The following is a 24,671-nucleotide window of genomic DNA, read 5'->3' on the forward strand; positions in this document are numbered from 1 at the left end:
TTGGTACACTTGAAGTTGTCCCAGAGGCTCCTTACACTATTTTCATATTTTTGGATTCTTTTTTCTTTTTGTTTTTCCGGTTGGGCATTTTTTGCTTATTCACATTTCAAATCTTTGACTTGATTCTTGGAATCCTCTAGTCTACTGTTGGGTCTCTGAATAATATTTTTTATTTCAGTCAGTGTATGCTTAATTTCTAGTTGGTCCTTTTTCATATCCTTGAGGGTCTCACTAAATTTATCAGCGCTTTCTAGGAAATTCTTGAAAAACCTTATAACCGTGGTTTTGAACTCTATATCTAGTAGTTTGCTTTCCTCCATTTCTGTCATTTGTGTCTTTTTTCTTTGTCTCTGCTTTTTTTATGCTTCCCTGTGTTAGTAGACTGGCTTTGTGTGCTAGGTGTCCTATAGGGCCCAGTGGCTGAGCCTCCCCAATTACCTGAGGTGGACACTCTTGGTACACCCCTTTGTGGGCTGTGTGCACAGTCTTGTTGTAATTAAGCCTTGACTGTTGTAGGTATCACTGGGCAGAATTGACCTCCAGGCCAATTGGCTGTGAGAATCAGCTGTGTTTATGGTGGGGAAACTTCTGTGCTGTAGTCACCCTTCTGGGGCAAGACTTGCTTTAGTGGGGCTTTGGTGCTCACTGAGTCTGCCCCCTGAGTGTGTCCCTTATGGATCTGAGGAGTTGTAATCTGGATGGTCCCACTTTGCCCACTGGGTACACTGGCTCTTGGATCTCTAAGGAGGTGCTAATTTAGCTTCTTCCTGAGGCTACCCAGCAGGAGCTATGGAGAGATCTGCAGATTCCTTTTCCTTGTTTGGGGTTTGGAGGTGCCCAGATGAGGCCCAGCTGTGAAGCAATGCAAGCTGCTGTGGGGCCTTGGGCCTTCTTTTGGAAGTTCTGGGTCTCTCTGACCCAGCTGCAGTTAGTTAGGTAATTTTAGATTGCAAAGGGCCAGGGCATTCATATGCAAAAGCCTCTGTGCACAGCTTGGGTGGGGCGGGGTCTCGGGGAATCAACTGGGCGGAGCTAACAGCTATGGCTGATCCTCAGTCCTGCCCTAAGAGGCCCCGGGTCTCAGTATCCCACGGTAATCACTGCAAGCACCTCTAAAAGAAAGCATCCTTGGGTTCCACCCGATGCCAGACAGTCCAGTTTCTCCGCGTATGAGTCTGGCTCCCCAGAGACTCACCCGGAACTGGAGTTCAGAGCAGCTGGGAGCTTGTGTCTCCCTCCTGATTGGAAAAGACAACTGCGTCCTCAGTGGCCAGCCCTTTCCACGTGCACCTCCGTACCTCCGCACTTTACTTCCACACTGCACCTCCTCTGAGTCTCAGTGTGCTTTTCTCTTTCCTTCTAGTTGTAGAATTTCCACTCAGCCAGCCTTCCTGTGGTTCTGGATGAAGCCAGTTTTGTCTTTTAGTTGTATTTTTGAAGTGGTTGTGGGAGGCAGCAATTTCCGGTGTTTACCTATGCCACCATCTTGGTTTCTCAGAATTGTCAATTCTTGATTATTGCCTGTTAGAGATTTTAGGAAAAAATAACTGGAGTCCTACAAGAATTTTTAATTTTACTGTTACCATGTGTAAGGAATGCATTGTCCAGCTCTCATAAAATTGAATTAGGGATTCTCAGATGATTAATTTTGTGGGAGGTTGTATTTGTCTTTTAAACTTCTAGAAGTTGTGAGCCTGTTAAATGGGTATGATTCAATTGTAAAATTGTAAAGCACCTACTAGTACAGACTTTTTCCTTAGTTTTTTTTGTTGTTGTTGTTGGCGGTGACGTGTGTAAGAAATACCAACATTATGTAGTATTTTATTATGTGATGTGAAAACACTACTTTTAAAATACAGAGCTTTTTGTTTTCTATTTCAGGTCTTCTATGTTCTGGGTATAAAAGTAGTTTGTCCCTATCACTTTATATTCTGGGGATGGGGTTGCTATTAAATATTTAAGTATAGAAATTTTAGTTGGGAAGGAAAATTTTTCTACGTTATGTTTATGGAACATAATATGTCCATCTCTCTTCTTAGATTTAGTCCATACTATCGAACTAAGGAGAAACTTCCCCTAAGCTCAGTATCATACAGTAATATGATTGAACCGGATCAGTGTTTCTGCCGTTTTGATTTAACAGGAACCTGTAATGATGATGATTGTCAGTGGTGAGTAGTTTTAATATGTAAACATTTTATAATCTAAAAGACAGTTTTGGTTGTTTGGACTTTGATATGTACATGATTATCTTTTCTGTGTTGTCATTTTATTTTAGGCAGCATACACAAGACTATACGCTTAGCCGAAAACAGCTATTCCAGGACATTCTATCATATAATCTGTCTTTGATTGGTTGTTCAGAGACAAGCACTGATGAAGAAATTGCTGCTGCAGCAGGTTATTAAAGACCTCTTCTTGTTCCCCAAATGAAAATTTGAATTTAGGCAATTTAAAAATGTAGTATTCAGGTTTTTTTTTGACATCTTTTAATTGCTGTCATAATTCAGTATATTGACCTATGACACTTTATCTAGATCTTCTCTGTCCAGTACAGTAATCACTAGCTATACGTTGCTATTCAAACCTAAATTAAAATGTACTCTATCAAGTCACACTAGCCACATTTCAGTGCCCTATAGCCACTATTGAGTTCAGTAGCTAAGTGGTGCTCAGTGCTTTACCAATAGGACAGTGCAAGATATAAGACCTTTCTATCATTGAAAGTCATTTGGATAGAACGCATCTAAACAGTTTAGTTTATTTGGAAGAATATATAAACATTTGTATAGAAATTTTAGTAATGATTTTAAAATAGAGCTCTTTTTATTATTTTTTTTCAAAAATAAAGAAGAGTTGGAAGTTAAGAAAGATGTCTGTAGTTTCAGATTCTACAATGAGATAAAAAGGACTTTGTACACTTTGATATTGTAGAAAGCATAGGTTATTTTCAGACATTAATGAGTAAATGTTAAATTTTTCCCCAGATTCAGTGCCAGATATTAAGTTTATTAAATTGACTGTTATCACAACCAAAGTGATTGTAAAGTCACAGAATCTAATCATTCCCTATTTGGGACTTTAAGTTTCACTTGTTTAGTTGGTTTCAGGAAATACATATTTTTTTCAGCTCAAATTGGAATGCATGATGTGGTAAGATTTGCATAGTAGTTAATATGTGGTCCTTGCCCTCTAGAAGCTGTAGGTATTTTTGACTACTACCATATACTTCTCTTTAATTCTTAAACTGTTCTTCACTTTATACTCTTTAATTAGCCTCTTCTCTGAAATCCATGTTTTTTATACTTTTTATGATAATAGCATTGGTCTAATTTCAGAAAAATATGTTGAGAAACTTTTTGGAGTAAACAAAGATCGAATGTCAATGGACCAGATGGCGGTTCTTCTTGTTAGCAATATCAATGAAAGTAAAGGCCATAGTGAGTATATATGTCTCTCCCTCTCACAAAAGGATATTGTAGTGTCTTTATGACAGCAAATTTTCTGGCATTATGTTCTCAATATAAAAAAATTATATAGGGTGGCCCAAAAAACGTATATACACACTTTGAGTAATTATAAAGGCAGTATTTATTAAAATATATTTCATTTTCAAAATTGAGCTATCAGCTGTTGAAGTGCGTATACATTCTTTTGGGACACGCTGTATATATGTCATTTCTAACACAACAGAATAAATTTAGCTCTTTTTTAGTGTTATTTGGGTAGCCTTCAAAACCATAAAAACTAGGTGTGTCAACTAAGTCGTTTCCTGTCTACTTTAGCACCTCCATTTACAACCTACAAAGATAAAAGAAAGTGGAAGCCAAAGTTTTGGAGAAAACCTATTTCAGAGAATAGTTTCAGTAGTGATGATGAACAGTCTACAGGACCAATTAAGTATGGTAAGAAGTAATTTAAGATCCTGAATCATTCAGTTGTGGTGTTCCACTTTACTAATCTTTTGGTGTATCTACTATTGTAGATGTTTTTATTTTTTTATTTCTATTTTTAAAAACCAGTTATGCTATTTAGCATTTAAGGCAATTAGTAGTTCTTCATTGTGTAGAACTGCCCCTTGCATTGCAGAGCATTTTCTATGGTCCAGTAAATCCAGGGATAACTCTTTAGTAATCGTGACAACTTCAAATCACTGCCTGGCTTGTGTCTTTTTGAGGGCAAATGTTTTATTTTATTTAATCTTTGATTTGAGCCTGTATTTTCTGACATGCAGTAAGTAGGCTCATAAAATGAATGAGTAAATGAATGAGCAGAGTACTATACAAATGAGTGCCTATTTATTGTCAAGCACATCTTGCATTATAATCTCAAGTTTACATAATTTAATTGTTTGCTATTTGTGGATTAGCAGATACCTGATAGGTGTATGCTCTCTTGTGCTTATTTACATTAACACTTTTTCTCTTAATTTAGATATAGTGGAATAAAAAATCTTCATAAATTATAACTTTCTATTATAATTTAATGAATGTGAATTATCAAGTGATGGCACTTACCTTAAAGTAGGGAGACCATACTTCTGTTTGGCCCAGTAGAGTCCTAGTTTAAAGATGAGACCAGTTGTTTTTTCTTGTGTCTGTGGGTAAGAGAAAGTATGAAACTAATGATACCTTTTTATAGCCTTTCAGCCAGAGAACCGAATAAAAGTTCCAGCTTTGGATACAGTTGTGACTCCAGATGATGTCAGATACTTTACAAATGAGACTGATGACATTGCTAATTTAGAAGCAAGTGTGCTTGAAAATCCTTCTCATGTACAACTTTGGCTCAAGCTTGCATACAAGTACTTGAGTCAAAATGAAGGGTAGGTCTACTACTAGTCTTTGTGTAAACTGTTGCACATTTATATTTTTGTGTTTGAGGTTCACTCCTTCTGTGGTAATCATATTTCCTTCCTAGTATCAATGGAGCCTTTGTTTTTTTTGACAGAGCTAAAGCACTTTATTGTTTAAAAGCTATTAGAAAATGTTTAAGATTAGATCTTGAGTTGTGTGCATGTCTCAGTGTATAGGTAATAAATTAGCTGTAGTTTTTAACTCTAGTGAGCTCTTATTTCAAAGTAGGATTAGTTAAAACAATAAGTTCTTAGTGGCATAAGGATTATTTATTGGGTTTTTAAAAAAGTAGTGGGACAGGTTAAATTTTTTTGTTAACCTTCATTTGGAGATTTAAAGCTTGTTTAAGATCCTCTAAATTCTGGTGACTTGCCTGTTTTCTGCATATAGTGTTATATTACATGTATGCAAATAAGGTAAATAATAATTAATCTCACAGTTGGCCGCTTCTTTTGTATAAATGTATATTCTAACCTACTTTTTGATAGGTTTATCAGAAATAATCTTACTACCAGGAATCTTTGATTGTCTCAATTTTAAAATGATAATAATTCTGTTTTTTTTTTAACAGGCTACTTTGATTGTCTATCTTAGAACTCAGTATAAAAGCTTTTTTAATAAGGCAGCACTGCAGAATGCTAATACACCTACATACCTGAATATGGTGCTTATTTAACGTGCCCTGTGTGTCATTTCCATGTTAATGGGATAAGTTGCAGTGTTTTCTTTTCTGACTCATTTACTGAGTGAAGGCCAAAGAACTGTACATTATTGTATGAATAGGATCATGAGAGACAATTATCTTCTCCAAGATATAGCAAGACCTTGACTGTTGAAAAGAACTATTATATTGAAAGCTTTGATATTTTGTACAGGCAGTAGCTGGCCTTGAGGGAGAATTGTTTAACTTTTCCCATTCCCAGATCAGTGTAAATCATAAAAAGGTATTGCTGAGTATGGACATAAAGCACATTTGAAGTTGATAATTTAGTGGTTTTATAACACAGTGGTTTTATCTGGTAAATGCTAACTGAGCATCCACTTAGAAAGGAATTGTTGGGTCTATGGGAAATAGGAACAGATGTGACAGAAAATCCTGATCTACCACTCCTTGTCGTATGTGACTAGTTTCTTGGTAGGTTCTAGTAGAAAATGGAATTTAAAAATTGACTCAGTAGAGTAGCTCAATTTAAAACTTTTCAAAACATAAAAAAAAAATCCTCTTGCTTTTCTTTTAAACATGTAGGCTGTGTTCAGAGTCTTTGGATTCTGCTTTAAATGTTCTGGCGCGGGCTTTGGAAAACAACAAAGACAATCCAGAAATTTGGTGCCATTATCTCAAATTGTTTTCTAAAAGAGGAACCAAGGAGGAGGTGCAGGAAATGTGTGAAACAGCTGTTGAATATGCTCCTGATTATCAAAGTTTTTGGACTGTGAGTAGAAAAGATAACATAGTCCTGTGTGTGCACGTGTGGGTGTGTGTGTATATGTGTTTATAACTCTGGGTCATCTTAAATATTGATAATAGCTTAATGGATCATATTCTTTATTTGCATATAGATATGATACCTTTACTTTTGGTGTCCAGTAACCTCAAAACCACTTCTGTGTCTAGATTAATTTAGATTAAACAAGAAGAAAATACTTAGTGAAGAGGTGATTTTTGTTGTTGTATAACTAACTTTGTTGGTATAGAAAAAACATGAACATTTTAAATCATTTTAATACTTACCTATTCTTAAGCAGTTTTTTAAAAAAAATATTAATATTAATCCTTACCCCAGGATATGTTTTTATATTTAGAGAGAGAGGAAGGTGATGGAAGGGGAGAGAGACAGAGACAGAAACATTGATCGGTTGCCTCCCACATGCTCCCGGACCAGGGGATTGAATCTGCAATCTAGGTATGCGCGATGACTGGGCATTAAACCTGCAACCTTTTGGTGTACGGACAGTGCTCCAGCCAACTTAGTCACTCTGCCAGGGCTCTTAAGCAGTTTTAGTTTGTGCGAAGTTAAGTGAATTTTGTGCAAAGCGTCTGAAAAAAAATTTCTTTTGAATTTCTTATTCATGTAAAACATTTCCATGAATACCAAAAAATAATATATTATCTGTCATTTTTTAAAATATGTTTTTATTGATTTTACAGAGAAAGGGAGAGTGAGAAAGAGAGAGAGAAAGAGAGAGAGAGAGAGAGAGAGAGAGAGAGAGACACCAATGATGAGAGAGAATCATTGACTGGCTACCTCCTGCACGCCCCACACTGGGGATTGAGCCCGGACATGTGCCCTGACCGAGAATCAAACTGTGACTTTCTGGTTCATAGTTCGATGCTCAACCACTGAGCCACTCTGGCCTGGCTGTCCTCATTTTTATAAAAATAAATATTAATCTGTAATTCATACTAATAGTGAACCCGGCCAACATACAAAGATTTGGTGGAAAAATAGGTCTTCCTCATTTTCTGAGAGAATGGTCTGTTTCCTACTCAGGTTTAAACTTAAAATTTTAATGAATCCACCTGTAAAAGAAATATTTATTAATATCTGAACTCTTACCAGCTAAACTCAGGAGCTGTTAGATTCAGATACACATTCTGATAAATCAATTACTGTCAGATCTATCATTTTCTTGCCAATTGAAATTCGGGACAAATAAGAATTGTATAACATGGTATCCCTTAATGAATTAACTTGCCACTCTAACGAGCCTAACACAAGTACTGAATAGATGTGAACAGTGAAATATGCTTGATTTTTGACCTGGAGCCATGTAGTACCAAATTAATGCTGTTGATCACCACCAGATTTTTAGGATGTAATATTTGTCCTTAAAGTTGTTTGGTTTTAAAGGGCCTTTTCATTTCTTGATTAAGTCTTTTTCCTTTTTTTTAAAGTATGTTTTTGTTGATTTCAGAGAGAGGAAGGGGGAGGGAAAGAGGGATAGAACATTGATGAGAGAGAATCATTGATTGGCTGCCTTCTGCATGCCTTCTACTGGGGATCCATCCCACAGCCCAGGCATGTGTCCAGACCAAGAATTGAACCTTCTGTTTCATAGGTTGACACTCAACTACTGAGCCACACTGGCCAGGCTGATTAAGTCTTTTTAATTATTTTGCCATCTAGTTCTAATATGAATGCTATTTTTAGAATTTTTATAGAGAGACACACCTAAGCAATGCCAATTGTATGTGATCATAAATGTGAATTTTTGGAGATATATCATAGTCTTGCTGTCATTTACCTATTGGAAAGGAAAGATGGAATTTTTTCAGTGATAATTCTGAGAGTACATCAGTATTATTCTAGTGTTCATCTGATTTTACTTTCCAACTTGTGGTAGAAGGAGAAACCTAGGTTATAGTACTAGAAGATGAGTTTATGTATATTTATAATTTTCCTTTTTGTAGAAATTGAAGATTTAATATGAGACAGTTTCATAATGAGATTTGAAAAATATGCATTTTACATCTTATCTTATGAAGCATGATTAATTTTATGAAATCTTTTTGGGTAGTTTCTGCACCTAGAAAGCACCTTTGAAGAAAAGGATTATGTATGTGAGAGAATGGTGGAATTTCTGATGGGAGCAGCCAAACGGGAAGCATCAGATATTCTGTCCTTTCAGCTTTTAGAGGCTCTTTTGTTTAGAGTTCAGCTGCACATATTTACTGGAAGATCCCAAAGTGCACTTGCACTTTTACAGGTAAATAGTTGTTGTAGCATTTAATTATACTTTGTAGAGAACTGGCTTTAGATTTGAATTCTTGTTTTACCACTTACTAGTAAGTTGTGTGAAGTTGAGTAAGTTTATGATTGTTTCCTCATTTACTTAGTGGGGATAATACCTTCTTTAGAGTGTTTATGAGGCTTAAAGGAAACTAATATATGTCCAGTACCCACCAGAATAAATTTCAGTATTCAAACAATAAGGTAAAAAAATTAGTTCATTGTGAAAATCTGCTATATGGATGCAGAGTTTTGTTTGTTTTTACTAATTTCTCTTTATCTTACTAGATTTTGAATAACAAGACACTGAAAATGTTCAGATAAATTTAATCTTTTTCATTAAGTATGTTATGAACCTTTGCATAATAAAATTTGTTAATTTGATACTGATATTTCTAAAAAGTTTTTGATTAAAAACAAATTGGTGGCTTTCAAAAGTTTTAATGTAGGTATTTAAGAACCACTCCAAAGAAATACAACTGTTTTATTCATTGTTGGCTTTACATTTGAATCTCAGGAATAGGAGTCATTATTTAAAAAAAACCTGAGTTTATTTTTTCGTTAACCTAGAATGCATTGAAATCGGTTAATGATGGAATAGTATCTGAGTACCTTAAAACAAGTGACCGATGTTTGGCATGGCTGGCCTACATACATCTTATTGAATTCAACAGTCTCCCTTCAAAATTTTATGATCCATCTAATACCAATCCTTCAAGAATTGTTAACACAGAACCATTTATAATGCCTTGGCAAACAGTTCAAGATGTAAAGACTAATCCTGATATGTTGTTAGCAGTGTTTGAAGGTAAGTATAAATGTTTATAAATTATTTAAAATATCAACTTACCCTTTTATGGTTCTTCATAATTAAGTGAAGCAGATTTATAAATTGCAAATTGTAGTTCTATGCTATAGTTCAAGATTAAGGATTGAATCAGAAGAGATTGGCATTGGCATCTATGAAGGCTAGGAACTGTACATAATTAATACTACATAATTAGTTTTTCTGATTATAGCAAAGGATATTAACTAGATTAATAGATTTGATAGGTTTAATGAGTTGATTGGATTTTTAGAAGCAGTTTATCAAGGTGAAAGTTAAAGATTGTATCTTGTTTTTTAAGTAATTAATATTTGATCCATCGATCAATGAATTTGATTGTTACTATATACTAAATAATTTATCTGCTGTGGGACACATAAGGTATAAAGCCTGTTCCTTCCTACTAAGAGATATGTAACCTAGTCCATGGTCGACAAACTCATTAGTCAACAGAGCCAAATATCAACAGTACAACGATTGAAATTTCTTTTGAGAGCCAAGTTTTTTAAACAAACTATATAGGTAAGTACATTGTCATTAACTTAATTAGGGTACTCCTAAGGCTTAGGAAGAGACACACTCAAGGGGCCAAAGAGCTGCATGTGGCTCACGAGCCGCAGTTTGCTGACCACGGACCTAGTCAGAAGATAAAATCTATACATTTTGACATAATTATTAACAGATGAGGCCAGATAACTGTGAATTAGTATATAGTCTAAAATCTCTGCTTATAGAAGAGATTGGAATCTGTGGTTGATACAATTATATGGTATAAGCCATAAATCCAAAGGAAAGACATTATTGTAGGTTGGCATGATCAAGGAAGTCTTCATAGAAGAATTAGGACTTAGAGCTGGATTCTGAAGCTCAACTATGATGTGACTTAATGGGCCTCTTCAAAGATAGGATCCTTGTCTTACATCTACATTTTCCAAGTGCCTAAAATGTTTGACTTTGTGCTAAGTATAAATGTTTATTGAATAAACCAGGGAAGAAGGGAAGGGAAAAAAGGACATTCCTGTTAGGGGAGCTAAGTAAACAAAAAGCAACAAGTGGGTAAGAATTGGTACATTGGATTTGAAGGGAGATTAGAAGAAGGAAGGGTCCTTATTAAAGTGAGAGTTCTGTGCTAAAGAATAGTAGGAATTAACTTTCATAAGTGGAATGATACCTACCAAATTTTCAACTATGTATAAGTGTATTAGACTTGATGACAGTAGAGGTTCTTGAAGAAAGAAAAAAAAAAAATGTGCTGAAGAGAATACCACAGGTAGGAAAACCAACCAGAAACTCATTCCCATAACTGAGGCACAAAAAAAGTAAACTGGGAGAGAGAGTATTTATTAGAGATATTTGAAGTTAGCATATAGAGATGCAGGGGACAGATTAAATATCAGGGAAGGAGAGACAACATAGTCAAAGATGAATTTAGGGTCTTGAGACCAGCAAAGGAAACTGCATTAGTAGAAAACTGATAAATTGGGGAGACTGATTTTGGTAGTAGGAATAGTATTTGTGAGTGGTAATTGGTCATCCAATTGGAAATGCCTGTTGGCAGAAGGAAATAGGAAGATAAGGAAGTGGACCTAAAGTGGACAATTATGGGTAGAGAAATGGATTTGGAAGTTAATTAACGTAGAGGTCACTAAATTACAAAGTGCTTTGCAGTTTTTAATGTACTCTTTCAGTAAATTATTTAGTAGTTGAAGCTATGAGATATTTCCTCTGAGGACATAGACATTTAAAACTATAGTAGTTAGAGATAAAAGGGAGTATATGAGACCAAGAGAACTTATAAACAATCATTTAGAAGCAGAGGCGAAAAGAAAAGAAAAAGAAGAGGAAGTACATTATCAAATGCTAATCAAATAAAATGAATGTAGAGATAGGCTTTCAGGTTTGTTTAGTTATGAACCTGTAACTGAACTTTAAATGAATAGTTTCAGAGTGGCATTCACTTTTAAACTCTGCAGATCTGGGGGTCATACTACCATTGGGCAAGGAGGAAATAGTGACAGTTGTACAAAGTAAAACATGATACTATTCTCTAAGAAGTGGCCTGGTCAAGTAAAATATTCTTTTTTTTTTTTTTTTTTTTAAAGTGAAGTATTCTTTACAAGGGGGAAGTGTATTTCGAAGGAGTAAGGAAAAGATCTAGTTTAGGGGGAGACACTTAAATGGCTGTATGACAGCAGTCAAGGTCTCTTGAAGTGGGTCAGAGAAAAAAGAAAAGGTAATTTGATTTTTTTTTTTTAGGTAAGTTTTAAGGAATTTAGGAAAATGAAAGGGACCTTTGTTTAAATGAAAATATTAATAGAAGCAAGATCTCATATTGGGTTGTTTTGTTTTTACCAGGAAAGTGAGGGTAAGAGATTGAATTTTATGAGTTTAGAAATATCTGAAATATCTCCTTCGGATAAATGCCAGAAGTTCAGAATAAGATGATGGTCAAGCAAAGGGCTAGACCATCTTCTCCTACTGGTCTTTTAGAGTTGAAAGAACAGTGGAATAATTAATTCTATGTTTGATTCATGCTATTGTGATATTTTTGGATAGATGCAGTAAAAGCTTGCACAGATGAGAGCCTTCCTGTTGAGGAAAGAATAGAGGTCTGTGTTCCACTTTACACAAACATGATTGCTCTGCACCAGCTTCTAGAGAGGTAAAACTTAATTGGCAAGCAGTTAATCTTGTGTTAAAAGTTGATTTTTAAAATATGTATAGACATATTTTTTTCTTGTTAAGGTATGAAGCTGCAGTAGAACTTTGTAAATGTTTATTGGAATCTTGTCCCATGAACTGCCAGTTGTTGGAAGCCCTTGTTGCTTTATATTTGCAAACAAGTCAGCACGACAAAGCCAGGGCAGTGTGGCTTACTGCATTTGAAAACAGTCCTCAGAATGCAGAGGTTTTTTATCATACGTGCAAATTCTTCATCATGCAGGTAAAAATGAAATGACTTAGAATGTTTAAATGTGATGTGTTTATGTTTCAGTTTCTTAAATTATTTCAGTCATCAGCCTCTTCAGTATGCTTTTACTGGTCCTTCTGCCCCTTGCAAATTATTTTAGATATTCCTTTTCTCTCTGCTGTAAAATACCCTGTGCATAGTTCTACCATTACGCTTATTAAATTGCTTTGTAATTTTGTTTAGAGCTGCTTTGTATTCTATGTTAAGAACTCCTTGAGGGTAAAGACCATGTCTTACTCAGATTTGGAGCCCCACTACCTACCTAGCACGATGCCAAACATATATTAGAAGCTTAATAGTTAATTGGTGGCTGCAACTTGAGACTGTGGTGTATTGGGTGTCAAGCTGTTTAATTTAATTTGGAAATCAGAATATAGAAATTATCTCTATCCCACCTACTCAAGAAACCTACTCAAATAGTGAATTTTAGGGGTTTTCCTCCCTTGAAAGATTTTAATTAAACATTGTAAGTCTAATGTGTATTCCTCCTTCCTCTTTTAAAAATAGAATCGAGGGGATAATCTTCTTCCATTTTTGCGGAAATTTATTGCATCCTTCTTTAAACCTGGGTTTGAGAAGTATAATAACTTGGATCTGTTTCGGTAAGTTTGTAGAACTCTTAATTTGCAGAGGAATGAGAGTATAGTTCAGTGGGAAGACTACAGATTTTTGTGTGTGTGGATTGACTACATTTTAAAATAATTTTTAAAAATATTTGAACACTTTCTTAGACCATTAGGAAGGCAATAGAATTTAATAGAAACAGAAAGCTGTAAAATGTGTTATAATCTTAATGAAGGTTTATATTAACACCATGGTAACTCATTCTGCTTTTAATTTATTGTTATTGTTAATTTTAGCATACAATACCATAGCAGTGAATTATCCTGAGACAATAAGTGATTTTTAAAAAAGTGAGTTTAATTTATTGGTAATCTAAATAAAGTAGATATAAATAATTTGCCTCATACCATTGTTTTTTCTTCTTTATTCTAAAGAGAACTCTCGCTTCTGAAATGTTGAGTAAGAAGCTTTTTAGGATTCTTTTCTCAACCATCACTTTCTTAGTAACTTATGTAGAGCTCTGTATTTACTGCTTTGGTTTCACTGTGATTTCTTTTTCTAACAACAAGGTCATAGCAGATCATGAAGAATTTTTTTTTTTTTAAGTTCTCTTCCCTTCTTCATCCTCACCTCTCTGTAGTGATCAGAACACTATTTTTATTGATTTTGGAGAGGGAGAGAGAGATAGAAACATCAAAGATGAGAGAGAATCATCAATTGGCTGCCTCCTTCATGCCCCACACTGTGGATCAAGCCCAAAACCTCTGCCCCAACAGAATTGAACCATGAGCTCCTGGTTCATAGGTCGATGCTCAATCACTGAGCCACACTGGCTAGGCTATATAAAAACATTTTTAAAAACAACTCACATTTTGTTAAGTCGCTGGTGCGTCCACTGTAGAATATTTTGTGAGCATGGCAGTTTTATTGGAGATTTGGCAAAGAAGTTTTGAACCACTATTCTTTCCTAGACTTGAGTCTTTACATCTGTCCTCTTATGGTAGTCAGTTTATTGACAGTGATTTCAGTGCTCTTTTAAAATTCTTTCTGCTGTGTTACATCTAAATTAATAGCTTAGAATAAATTACAAGAGAATAATTAAAATGCAAATTAATAGAGGAGAATTAAACTATTCTATAAGGAATTTAGATATTATTCAGCTATTCCATGACTTTCTTCCTGTTTAAATTAGATTGCTAAAACATCTCAAACTCCAGCACAGGATAGATCCAAAGCTGAACCAAACTTTTTACGCACTTGCTGATTTTGGTCTCCCATTGGGCATGGATATAATTGGTTTAGCTTAAAAGATGTTACCAGTTCTAGCTGTAGTAACTAATCAAGGATCTTCAGATTATCTTGATGTTAACTAATGAAGCAGGATAAATAACACTGTCAAAAAACATTTGAAAATACATTGCCTCTAAACAATCTTCTGGTTCTTTACTAAGTCATATTTATTAATTTTTTTGTGGGAATAGTCATAATTTATAATTCATCCAGAGTTACAAGAAAAAGATATCTGGTGGTGAGTTTTTTTAGGTAAATCTGAAAACCTTATTTATACAGAGTGTGCATTTCTGTTAATTTGGGAAATCTTTTTTTGTTTGTTAATCCTCACCCAAGGATATTTTTTCCCATTGATTTTTTTTTTTTTTTTTTAGAGAGAGTGGGAAGGAGGGGAAGAGAGAGAGAAACAGAGAGAGAGAGAGAACCATTGATGTGAGACACACCGATTGATTGGTTGCCTCCCACATGCACCCCAAATGGGGCTGGGGATTGAACCTGCAACCAGGGTATGTGCCCTTGACTGGAATCGAACCTGGGGTCCTTCAGTCCACTGGCCGACACTATCCACTGAACACACTGGCTAGGGCTGGAAATCTTTTTTAAGTCAAATATTAGGAAGAATGGCAGTAAGTGTAAGATAGTTTTGGGTATTGTCATATTTACTGATATTGATATAAATTTTTAAATGTATGTATATATTGACAAAGTTTATTAATGGAAGTCAGTGCTGTTAATAGGTAAAAAAAATCTCAGGAGTAGAAATTATAAAATAAAAAACTTAGAACTCTAATATTTACTTAGAGTTTGACTTTATTTCCTTTTATATGTAACATACTATATACTAAAAGAGAAACATGTAAATTGACTGTCCCTCTGCTACACTCACCAGCCAATCAGGAGTGAGTATGCAAATTAACCTGCCAAAGATAGCGGGTTAATTTGCATACACAGGCACCAGGTGGAGAGCAGAGCGGGAGAGCCCACAGCTTGGGGGGACGTGGCTCCCTCGGTCGCTCCCAGAAACCGAGGGAGCCATGCCCCCCAAGCTGCTGGGCGGAGAGCAGAGCGGGAGAGCCAGCAGAGAGTGGAGCGGCTTGGGGAACTTGGCTCCCCAAGCCGCCGGACAGAGAGCAGAGAGGGAGAGCTGGCGGCTTGGAGGACTTGGCAGAGTGGGAGGATGTGGGACAGAGAAGAGCAGGAAGGGAAAACCAAGAGCTCGGGAAGCACCAGGAATTCTGGGAATAGTAGTTCTGGTGGCAGCCCCAGGACCGGAAGCGGGAGTCCAGAGCGCGGGGAGCACCAGGAATGCTGGGAATTGTAGTTCTGGTGGCAGATGTATCTCCTAGACCAGTGATGGCGAACCTATGACACGCGTGTCAGAGGTGACACGTGAACTCATTTTTTTGGTTGATTTTTCTTTGTTAAATGGCATTTAAATATATAAAATAAATACCAAAAATATAAATCTTTGTTTTACTATGGTTGCAAATATCAAAAAATTTCTGTATGTGACACGGCACTAGAGTTAAATTAGGGTTTTTCAAAATGCTGACACGCCAAGCTCAAAAGGTTCGCCATCACTGTCCTAGACACTAGAGCAGTGGTCCTCAACCTTCTGGCCCTTTAAATACAGTTCCTCATGTTGTGACCCAACCATAAAATTATTTTCATTGCTACTTCTTAACTGTAATGTTGCTACTGTTATGAATCGTAATGTAAATATCTGATATGCAGGATGGTCTTAGGCGACCCCTGTGAAAGGGTCGTTTGACCGCCAAAGGGGTCGCGACCCACAGGTTGAGAACCACTGCACTAGAGCAAAGTGAGCCTGGAGCAAGTGACTGTTGCGGTGGGGGATGGAGGGAAAGCAAAGGTGAGAGACATAAGTAAATCAGAGTGTCTAGGAAAAATTAAAGGGAAGATATCTTAAAACTTACAGGAAATCTCCACCAATGAAGCAAAGAAAAAAAATGCCTCTATTATTCTGTGAGCAACAAACCAAACTGAGTTGGGGTCTTAGAAAATTCGCTCATATGATTGCAAAGACAGAAACTCCCAGATTGGAGAGGGCTCCCCTGAGGGCTCCCAGATTGGAGAGGGTGCAAATTGGGCTGAGGGACCCACCCCCAGTGCATGAATCTTCATGCATCAGGCCCCTAGTTTAGTATAAAGGCAGAAAGAGCTAGATGTGGTAATTGTCATATGTTTCAAATCAATTTGAAGATTAGTAGATAACTATAACAGTTAACCTGGAGATTTCATTCACTTTATCTAGAAATAGAATTTTACATAGATTAGATTTGAATTCATGTCTACGTCTTACCTCAGTTTTCAGTTGAGAAAACTAATATCCTTAGAAGATAAGTGATTAACTCTGTGGCAGTGGTTCTCAACCTTGGCTGCACATTAGAATCACCTGGGAATCTTTTTTTTTGGGGGGGGGGGGAATCTTTTTAAAATCCTGATTTCTGGGCCTCATCCTCTAGAACTTCTGTTTCTTTGTTATGGGGTGGGGCCACAACATTAGTAACAAAGAAACTGAATTTCCAGAGGATGAGGCCCAGAAATCAGGATTTTAAAAGATTCCCAGGTGATTCTAATGTGCAGCCAAGGTTGAGAACCACTGCTCTATGGTAATATAGCTAGTTACGGCCAAGTTGGGGTGATGACCTAACTTCTAGATGTCCTATTTCTTCCCTTTCTACCATCTGTCCCTATCCACAAAGCCTCCATACAGCCTCTTTAATCCATTAAAACTTAGCCCCTTGAAATAATTTTAAAATCCAAGGTAAACAGTTATACCAGTGTGTTATTGTTGAGGTCAATGTATTATCTTTAAAAACATGATTCCTGAAGATGTTGGTAAATATTAAACACACAAATTTAAATATATTGGGGAGAAACTTGAATTAAAGTCAAATAGATTCCTTTACTAATTGACGTTTTAGAGTCTTTAATATCTTACTATGTATGTTGGCATTTCAGGAGGGGGCTATAGTTTTCAGTATTTACCAAGAGACTTCTTTTGGACATGTGTCTTATGAGCCAATATGTTATAGAATACACTTTGATATCATGTCTAATATTAAATCTGTAGTAGTATGTGTGTATTTGTATGGGAGAGATTGTTTTCATTTTTTGAATCCTCATCCAAAGATATGTTTATTGATTTGAGAGAGAGAAATAAAGAGAAAGAAATATGGATGTGAGAGAAACATCAATCAGTTGCCTCCCCGTATGTGCCCCGGCAACGTCCTGACCGGGGATGGAATCTGAAACCTTAGGTATGCGCCCTGCAACTTACTTGGTGTATAGGATTATACAACTTCTTTTTTTTACAAGTTTTCTTGTAAAACTTTTTTTTTATGAAAAAGAACTTTTTTTGGAAGGAAGCACAGATTACCCTAGTTAGAGCATCAAACTGATGCTCATGCCCAGGTTGCTGATCTATCCCTGGTAGAGGGTGTGCAGGAGGCAGCTGCCAAGATTTGTGGATTCAGTCCCTTGTTAGGGCGCATACAAGAGTCAACCAATGAATGCATAAATAAGTGGAACAACAAATTGGTCTCTCTCTCCAAATCACTAAATAAAAATTTAAAAAGAGTAAAGCAGAATTTTGTGGGACAACTTTAGATATATGGTTGTCTCATTTGTTATACTCTGGTTTTAATTAGGTTCAATTAGATGATTATTGTAGTTTAACTTTGGGGATAGAATAATAAAATCATTTTAAGAATGAGTTATTCATGCAGGTATAAAATAACTATATGATGCTAGAGATGTGATTAAAGCAATGTGGTATGCATGTAAAAATTAAAGTCATTACCTTATAAAAATATTTCAAGGAAATTTAAGTTGAAACTGAGGGGTTCTTTTTGTTTGTTTGTCTTTAAAGTAGTTTATGTGTGCATAGGCATAATTTCAAACAGTATTTTTCCCCCCAGGTATCTCTTAAATATCCCAGGACCACGTGACATTCCAGCCCATTTATGTAAAGGGAATTTTGATGATGAGATGTTTAACCACCAAGTTCCTTATTTGTGGCTGATTTACTGGTGAGACATTATCAGCTGTGGAGAGAAATGTTGCATACTAGGCTTGCATTTGTTATTTATTACTGAATTACACTGTGTTAAAATCAACCTGATATTAAACTCATTGAAGCAAAATTGAAGGGATGCTATGATTTATACATTATTAAAGAAGAAAGACCAAAATAAGGATTCCATTGTAATATTTGTAATGTTTAAAATATACTTCGTCATTCCTTTACCTAATAGAATTGAGCTGTAGACATACAGTGTTCTCCATTTTTTTAAACAGCTTTTGTCATCCTCTTCAATCAAGCATTAAAGAGACAGTGGAGGCATATGAGGCAGCATTAGGGGTGGCCATGAGATCTGATATAGTGCAGAAGATTTGGATGGAGTAAGTTTAGTTCCTCTTAATAAGAATGGTATATGGAATAAGGGGATATGGTGGTTAAAGGGTGATTGGCTTTCTTCATGAGAGAATTACTGGTTTAATTATTCTAAATTATAATATTTTTCTTTTGGCAGTTATCTTGTCTTTGCCAATAATAGAGCTGCTGGATCCAGAAACAAAATCCAAGAATTCAGATTGTTTACTGATTTAGTGAATAGATGTTTGGTTACAGTCCCTGCCCGATATCCCATTCCTTTTAGCAGTGCTGATTACTGGTCCAACTATGAATTTCATAATAGGGTAAGAACTTAAAAACTTTCTTTTTTTTAGATGTTTACATAAGGAATGGGCCTTAAAAAATGACAGCAAAACTCCTGTTTTATATCAAGAGTGCTTTTCCTAGGATCACTTTTCTAGCATTTATTATCATTTCTCTTTTTAAAAAAATTAAATTTTGGGGGTGACATTGGTTAATAATATACAGGTTTCAAGTGTATAATTCTATAATACTGTTCTTCTTGATCATGTTTACTATTTATCTCTTCCAACCGTAGAAAGAGCTCTTTAAGGTTCGATTAAGATGCATATATCAATTATGGTATATTTAAGAAAATTTAACATTGAAGCAAAATTGAAGAGATGTTAGGGTTTAATATGTATTAAAGAAGAAAGGTCAAAAGAAGTAATTGTAATTATATTTGTAATGTTTTGCTCAAATAGTTGAAAATTTTACTGTATGAAAAATTCTATAACTTCACAGTAAAAATGGGCTTAATAGTGTAGCTGTTCTTTTTGTTAGTATTTTGTCAAGGAAATAGAGTTGTTCATAAAGCATAAAAAAGCTGAAATCAGATGCTGTTTAGAATTTTAAGAGTAGAATTTTGACTAATGATAAATTTATAAAGCTATCTTCTTAAAAGCAATGAAAGGTTTTTTTGTTCTTAAATTTTCAGAGACCCCTTTCATTCTGTGCAATGCATATACATGTTTTCTTTTTTTGGGGTAGGGTGTATTGCTAACCGGGATAACCGATTATTATGCTTTGTACTTCTATGCCATTCTTTATCCCAGGATCTCAAATCACTTTATGGACATTAAATCATTTACACACGGGCATTCCATGAGCAAGATGTGGCAGGTATTATTAGCCCCATGACTTGCCCAGCTATACAGCAAGTAAAGGTAGACTCAGGAATGAAAACCTGGACTCCTGGCTTCTTGTCAGTGTTCTCAGTCCATGGCTGTCATCACTAGACCATATTTCCTAATTCATGTTTTGAAAATCACTAATAAAATTAATAGTAGGAACTCATAGCATCATACATTATTATAATTTATACATTCATGTCTTAAGACCATTTTGGTTTTCTCATTAAAACAAATAGGTAATTGGATTTCACATCTTGTTGTGTTTATTTTTCCTTTCCCCTCAACCTTTGCAGGTTATTTACTTTTATTTGAGCTGTGTTCCAAAGACCCAGCATTCCAAAACCTTGGAACAGTTTTGCACAATTATGCCAACTAATTCCGGGCTTGCACTGAGGTAGGAAAAAAAATTATTTTGGTTCCCAGCCTAATAGTATAGGCTTTTTATATAAAATTATTATTAAGCTTTATAAGAACAATCTGTTCTTCCACTACTTCTTCATTGATGTATATGACTTCAATTTTAGAGTTGTTAAGCAGTAGATAGCTACTCATGTAAAAGTCAGTATAAATATCTGGTTACTTCAGGAAACAGTGCAGGTTACAAGGGCAAGGGGGTGTATAATTTAGTAAAGTTCATCTGTGTTTCCTAAGTACATACCATGTATTCTTAGCATAGGTATTATAAGCACTAAGTGTGGTTTTACATGGCAAAGGAACATTAAGAGATTTTTAAGGTGTTACAGAGATAGTAGCCAACTATATGTCTGAGTTGGCAAAAGTAGGTTTACACTTGTGAGTACATGAAACGCAGAATTTATTCTTGTATTATAACCATAATCTGCATGTCTTTTTCCATACGAACAAATGTAAACATACTTTTGCTCACCCTTGATATATTTTGGTTACTATGACTTATTTCCAGGTAGGTCAGTTGATCTCAAATATTAGCATGCACCAGGAACCAAATTCAGATTCCTGAACTTGAGCTCTCAAATCACATTTGAGAAACATTTATCCAGGGATTTCATACCTTCAATTAGAAGGAGATCTAATTGAGCATTTCTTTGTAGTTTCTCTTCTCTGATAGAGAAAACTCATTTTTACACTTAAGAATTTTACTTTTTAATTCAAAAAGGTACCCTACATACTAATGCTCTGGCTTCTACTTGTGCAGTCATTCTCACTGCATCAGTTGTGTCTTCTGTTTCTAAGTTTGTTTTAGAAACAGATGGCTGGATCATAAGGTACCTAAAATATTTATCAAATATTCCTTTGTGTTTCAAAGTATTTACATTCCTCTTAGCATGTATATAGGAAAATGGGTATAAGAGATTGAAAAACAGCTCTGGCTGGTGTGGCTCAGGTGATTGGTCATTGTCCCATGCACCGAAAAGGTTGCTGGTTAGATTTCAGGCCAGGGCACATGCCCAGGTTGCTGATCTATCCCTGTGCAGGAGGCAGCTGCCCCATGTTTTACTCTCACACCATGATTCCTCTCCCTCTAAAAATCAATGTAAAAAAGAGAGATTGAAACACATTTAAACGCCTAAGGCTGTGACAAAAATAGCCATAGCATTAAAAAAAATTATTAGAAAGCATGCTAATCTACAGAAACCAATTACAGAAATTTGTATACGATATGCAACATTGTCTTTGGTGAAACTCGTGAAACAGGAAAATGTGGTTGTTTTGGACTAGTTTCTGCTAGGATAGCATTTTGGAATATAGGTAGTTTAATTGTTAGTTTTCCTGGTAATGCTCCACTTCTTTGTTTTGTTGCTTTTAATTTCCTTGTCTTTTTTTCAGAATAAAGAACTTAGTAATTAGTCACTATACTTACATTTTAGCTCAAGAAACACTCATAATTAAGTATATTCTGTTTAATAAAGAGAGAAAAATATCAGGACATTGTTGTATCAAGTCATTATTTTAGAAAATTTGGGGGAGGGGGCACATGGAGTTACAATTTGGAGAGAATGCTTTAGTATTCTATAAAACTACATGGGCCTTATTTTAGTTTGTTGAAGATGGCATAGGTCTTGACTGGAACGCTTGCTAGTTTGCATGTTCCTGCCCCAGGGTAATTTTTGTAAGAGGCATTCTATACATACTTATTGAATAGCCTTGATGGAATTTAACTGACCAGAAATTGCACCTCATCAAATATTCTGTTCATAGAGCACATTTGGGGTTTCCTACACTTGCAATGCTTTGTTCATTTTCCTGAATATACTTTGCAGGCTACTTCATCATGAATGGGAAGAAAGCAATGTTCAGATTCTGAAACTTCAAGCCAAGATGTTTACATATAATATCCCAACATGCCTGGCCACCTGGAAAATGTAATGCAACAATCATATATATGTTTTTATAGCTATTGCTTTTATTTGTAAAGTTTGCTCCAGACAGGTAAATTTTAAATGACATCTATTGTTTTCATTTTTTTTTTTCCTGGACAGATTTTTAAACTTACATTTGTTTTTGACACTGCTGAGATTCTATACTGAACATATAAAGCTCATAAACAATTGCTTTAAACGCAAAATAGATAGAATTGTAATTTTTTTTGAAAGAGAACATTTAGATAACAATAGTGTTAGCAAATACATAAATCTATTACACACATTTTAAGACCATCCTTTTTGAAATTCAGGGATTTCCCTGACTTAAAGATGATAGTGCCAGGTATTTTTTTACTAGTAATTACGAATTTTTCTTGAACGTTATTTGTGTTCAAAACACTGGTCTGCTTTATTCTTGTAAAGTTGATAAAAATTGTTGAATTTTTCTTTTCACTATAGGTTACCCTCCTTGGAAGTTTAGCCTGTTACTTTCAGGAAGTTTTGTACTCAGATTCCCACAGTCAGTATTCTGCCAGTGGTAGTAACTCATTTTGTTCAAAGATATATAAATTTTTCTTTTCCCTTTTCTATATTCCTTTTTTTTTTCTTAGAGCCATTGCTGCTGAAATTGTTTTAAAGGGACAAAGAGAGGTAAGCCATAATTGACTATCAGATGGGTCATGTTTTTTAAGCTATTCTGCCCCTTTTATTGACTTTTAAAAGGAATAAGGCATAGAAGTTAACATTCCAAGAAATGTAAATGTTTGGAAACTCCCAAACCCAATGTAACAATTTTATCTTGAATACTCATAGTAATTATGAATAATAATAAGTATAGTTCAAATAGAATTATGAAGGTGTTTTTCACCATGTTTCCTGATGGAATTGTGTGTATATCTATCTTATAGGTCCACCGTTTATATCAGAGAGCCTTACAGAAGTTACCTCTTTGTGCATCACTGTGGAAAGATGTAATGCTTTTTATCTTTTATTTCACCTTGAAGTTTTCCTATAAATTTTCTGCATGTGCCATATCCATTGATGTGGTAATGCTCAGAATCTAGCTAAATCTTACTTCTATGCTTCCCTGTCTTTTACAGCAACTCTTGTTTGAAGCTTCAGAAGGAGGTAAAACTGATAACCTGAGAAAACTAGTTTCCAAGTGCCAAGAGATTGGAGTCAGCCTAAATGAGCTCTTAAATTTAAACAGTTACAAAACAGAAAGCAAGAATCACTGAACACTGGGTGCACAGTCAGTTCTAAGTCCTTATAATAATTGCCAAAATTATTTGAATGATCCTTCAAGATTAGGCTGATCCCTGGCTAAGGTCTGTGTAATGCAGACAAGCATTACTGATCATATCAAGTCCCCTACAATATCCTGCCCTCAAAATCGGAAGCAATGAACATGACCCTCTTCGGTTGGATAAATGAACTTCGTGTTGGTCTGCCTCTAGGCCCTGCCAGATTCTCATAACATCATGTACGTAAGTATAGTTCTTCAAAGTGACTGACATATATTTTAATTTTGCTTTGTTTTTGTTTTTATTTTTTACTTTCCCCTTTTATGTTGTGCTAGTCCTGATTCACTTGACACTCTGATGCCTGAGAGATTCTTGTTTGGGATTTAATTTCCAGGGCTGTGTTTACAGTAAAAAGCAGGCAGTCCCTTTTAGTTCTTCCTCTTTAAACCTTTTGAGATTCTTCATTTCAGGATTTAAACTTAAGCAGTCCATCTTAAGGAAAGTGTAACTGCCATGGCCACAAGTCTGCTAGTTGCACTTGAATGCTCTAACAGGGTTGTTTATTGCCCTTTCTACGTTCTGGACTCCTTGCCGAGACTGTTTAACTTGAAGATTAAAGAAACGATTGCAAATACCAGTGCATCAGAACCTAAGAGTGGTCAAATATTATGTGCAATTTTTTTGTAATGAAATTTTAATTTATAATAAAGTTTAACAGTTTAAAGAACAGTTAATCTTTGAACTGCTTTGTATTGAAATACGTTGTAGTATTAAAATTGTTTATAAACAAAATATTTTTAATATAAGTTAACTTTTTAAAAAATGTTGCTGTCTTTATTCACTTTTCACACCCTTGTGGGAAGGGATGAAGGAGATAGGCAGTTATATCCTATAACTTTATCAGTATTTTCTTATTTTGAACCTGCTTCCCCATAAAGTCACTTCCAAATCTGTTCTTTTCTGGTCTTGTTCTGTTTTGAGGACAGTGAACAGATAGGTTTGCCCTACCATTAAATTCCTTGTTCTTAAGACCACAGTGTTTAGAAAATATCTCCCCACTGTAGTTTGAATAATTTGCTTAGTGACATGCTGTCTTATATTGAATATTAATTTGACCAAATTATAAAAGAGACCTTGCTTTTTGTTTTGTTTTTAGCCTATATTGGGTTTTTTTTGCACCCTGTTAGAAAAGCTACTAATGACACACACACAACTGTAACAAATCTGGTCCTATGGCTACAATGCAATCTATTGCAGAGTAGCAGCTCCAGGA

The 24,671-nt window shown here is 35.3% G+C and overlaps 1 protein-coding gene across 7 annotated transcripts in view; it reads left to right on the forward strand.

Moving 5' to 3' along the window:
- The window catches only part of ZFC3H1 (zinc finger C3H1-type containing), a 58,684-nt gene extending 34,494 nt beyond the window's left edge, over positions 1 to 24,190 (forward strand). For 3 of the 7 annotated variants that reach the window (XM_036298643.1, XM_036298648.1, XM_036298644.1), the window contains 19 exons: positions 2,040 to 2,171; positions 2,279 to 2,400; positions 3,339 to 3,440; positions 3,786 to 3,905; positions 4,642 to 4,825; positions 6,103 to 6,289; positions 8,376 to 8,564; positions 9,158 to 9,395; positions 11,970 to 12,075; positions 12,159 to 12,357; positions 12,892 to 12,986; positions 18,168 to 18,293; positions 18,562 to 18,666; positions 18,798 to 18,963; positions 20,106 to 20,206; positions 22,053 to 22,154; positions 22,766 to 22,805; positions 23,063 to 23,125; positions 23,255 to 24,190. In XM_036298643.1, the coding sequence (XP_036154536.1) occupies positions 2,040 to 2,171; positions 2,279 to 2,400; positions 3,339 to 3,440; positions 3,786 to 3,905; positions 4,642 to 4,825; positions 6,103 to 6,289; positions 8,376 to 8,564; positions 9,158 to 9,395; positions 11,970 to 12,075; positions 12,159 to 12,357; positions 12,892 to 12,986; positions 18,168 to 18,293; positions 18,562 to 18,666; positions 18,798 to 18,963; positions 20,106 to 20,206; positions 22,053 to 22,154; positions 22,766 to 22,805; positions 23,063 to 23,125; positions 23,255 to 23,392 (2,515 nt within the window). In that variant the 3' untranslated portion in view covers positions 23,393 to 24,190. Of the gene's footprint in view, positions 1 to 2,039; positions 2,172 to 2,278; positions 2,401 to 3,338; positions 3,441 to 3,785; positions 3,906 to 4,641; positions 4,826 to 6,102; positions 6,290 to 8,375; positions 8,565 to 9,157; positions 9,396 to 11,969; positions 12,076 to 12,158; positions 12,358 to 12,891; positions 12,987 to 13,244; positions 13,299 to 18,167; positions 18,299 to 18,561; positions 18,667 to 18,797; positions 18,964 to 20,105; positions 20,207 to 22,052; positions 22,155 to 22,765; positions 22,806 to 23,062; positions 23,126 to 23,254 lie in introns of those variants that run through there. The other 4 variants (XM_036298645.1, XM_036298646.1, XM_036298647.1 and 1 more) reach the window with 3 other exon arrangements.
- Positions 24,191 to 24,671: the final 481 nt, after the last annotated feature.

The sequence above is a fragment of the Myotis myotis genome, unplaced genomic scaffold (genome assembly GCF_014108235.1).
Source record: "Myotis myotis isolate mMyoMyo1 unplaced genomic scaffold, mMyoMyo1.p scaffold_m19_p_3, whole genome shotgun sequence".
Lineage (NCBI taxonomy): Eukaryota > Metazoa > Chordata > Mammalia > Chiroptera > Vespertilionidae > Myotis > Myotis myotis.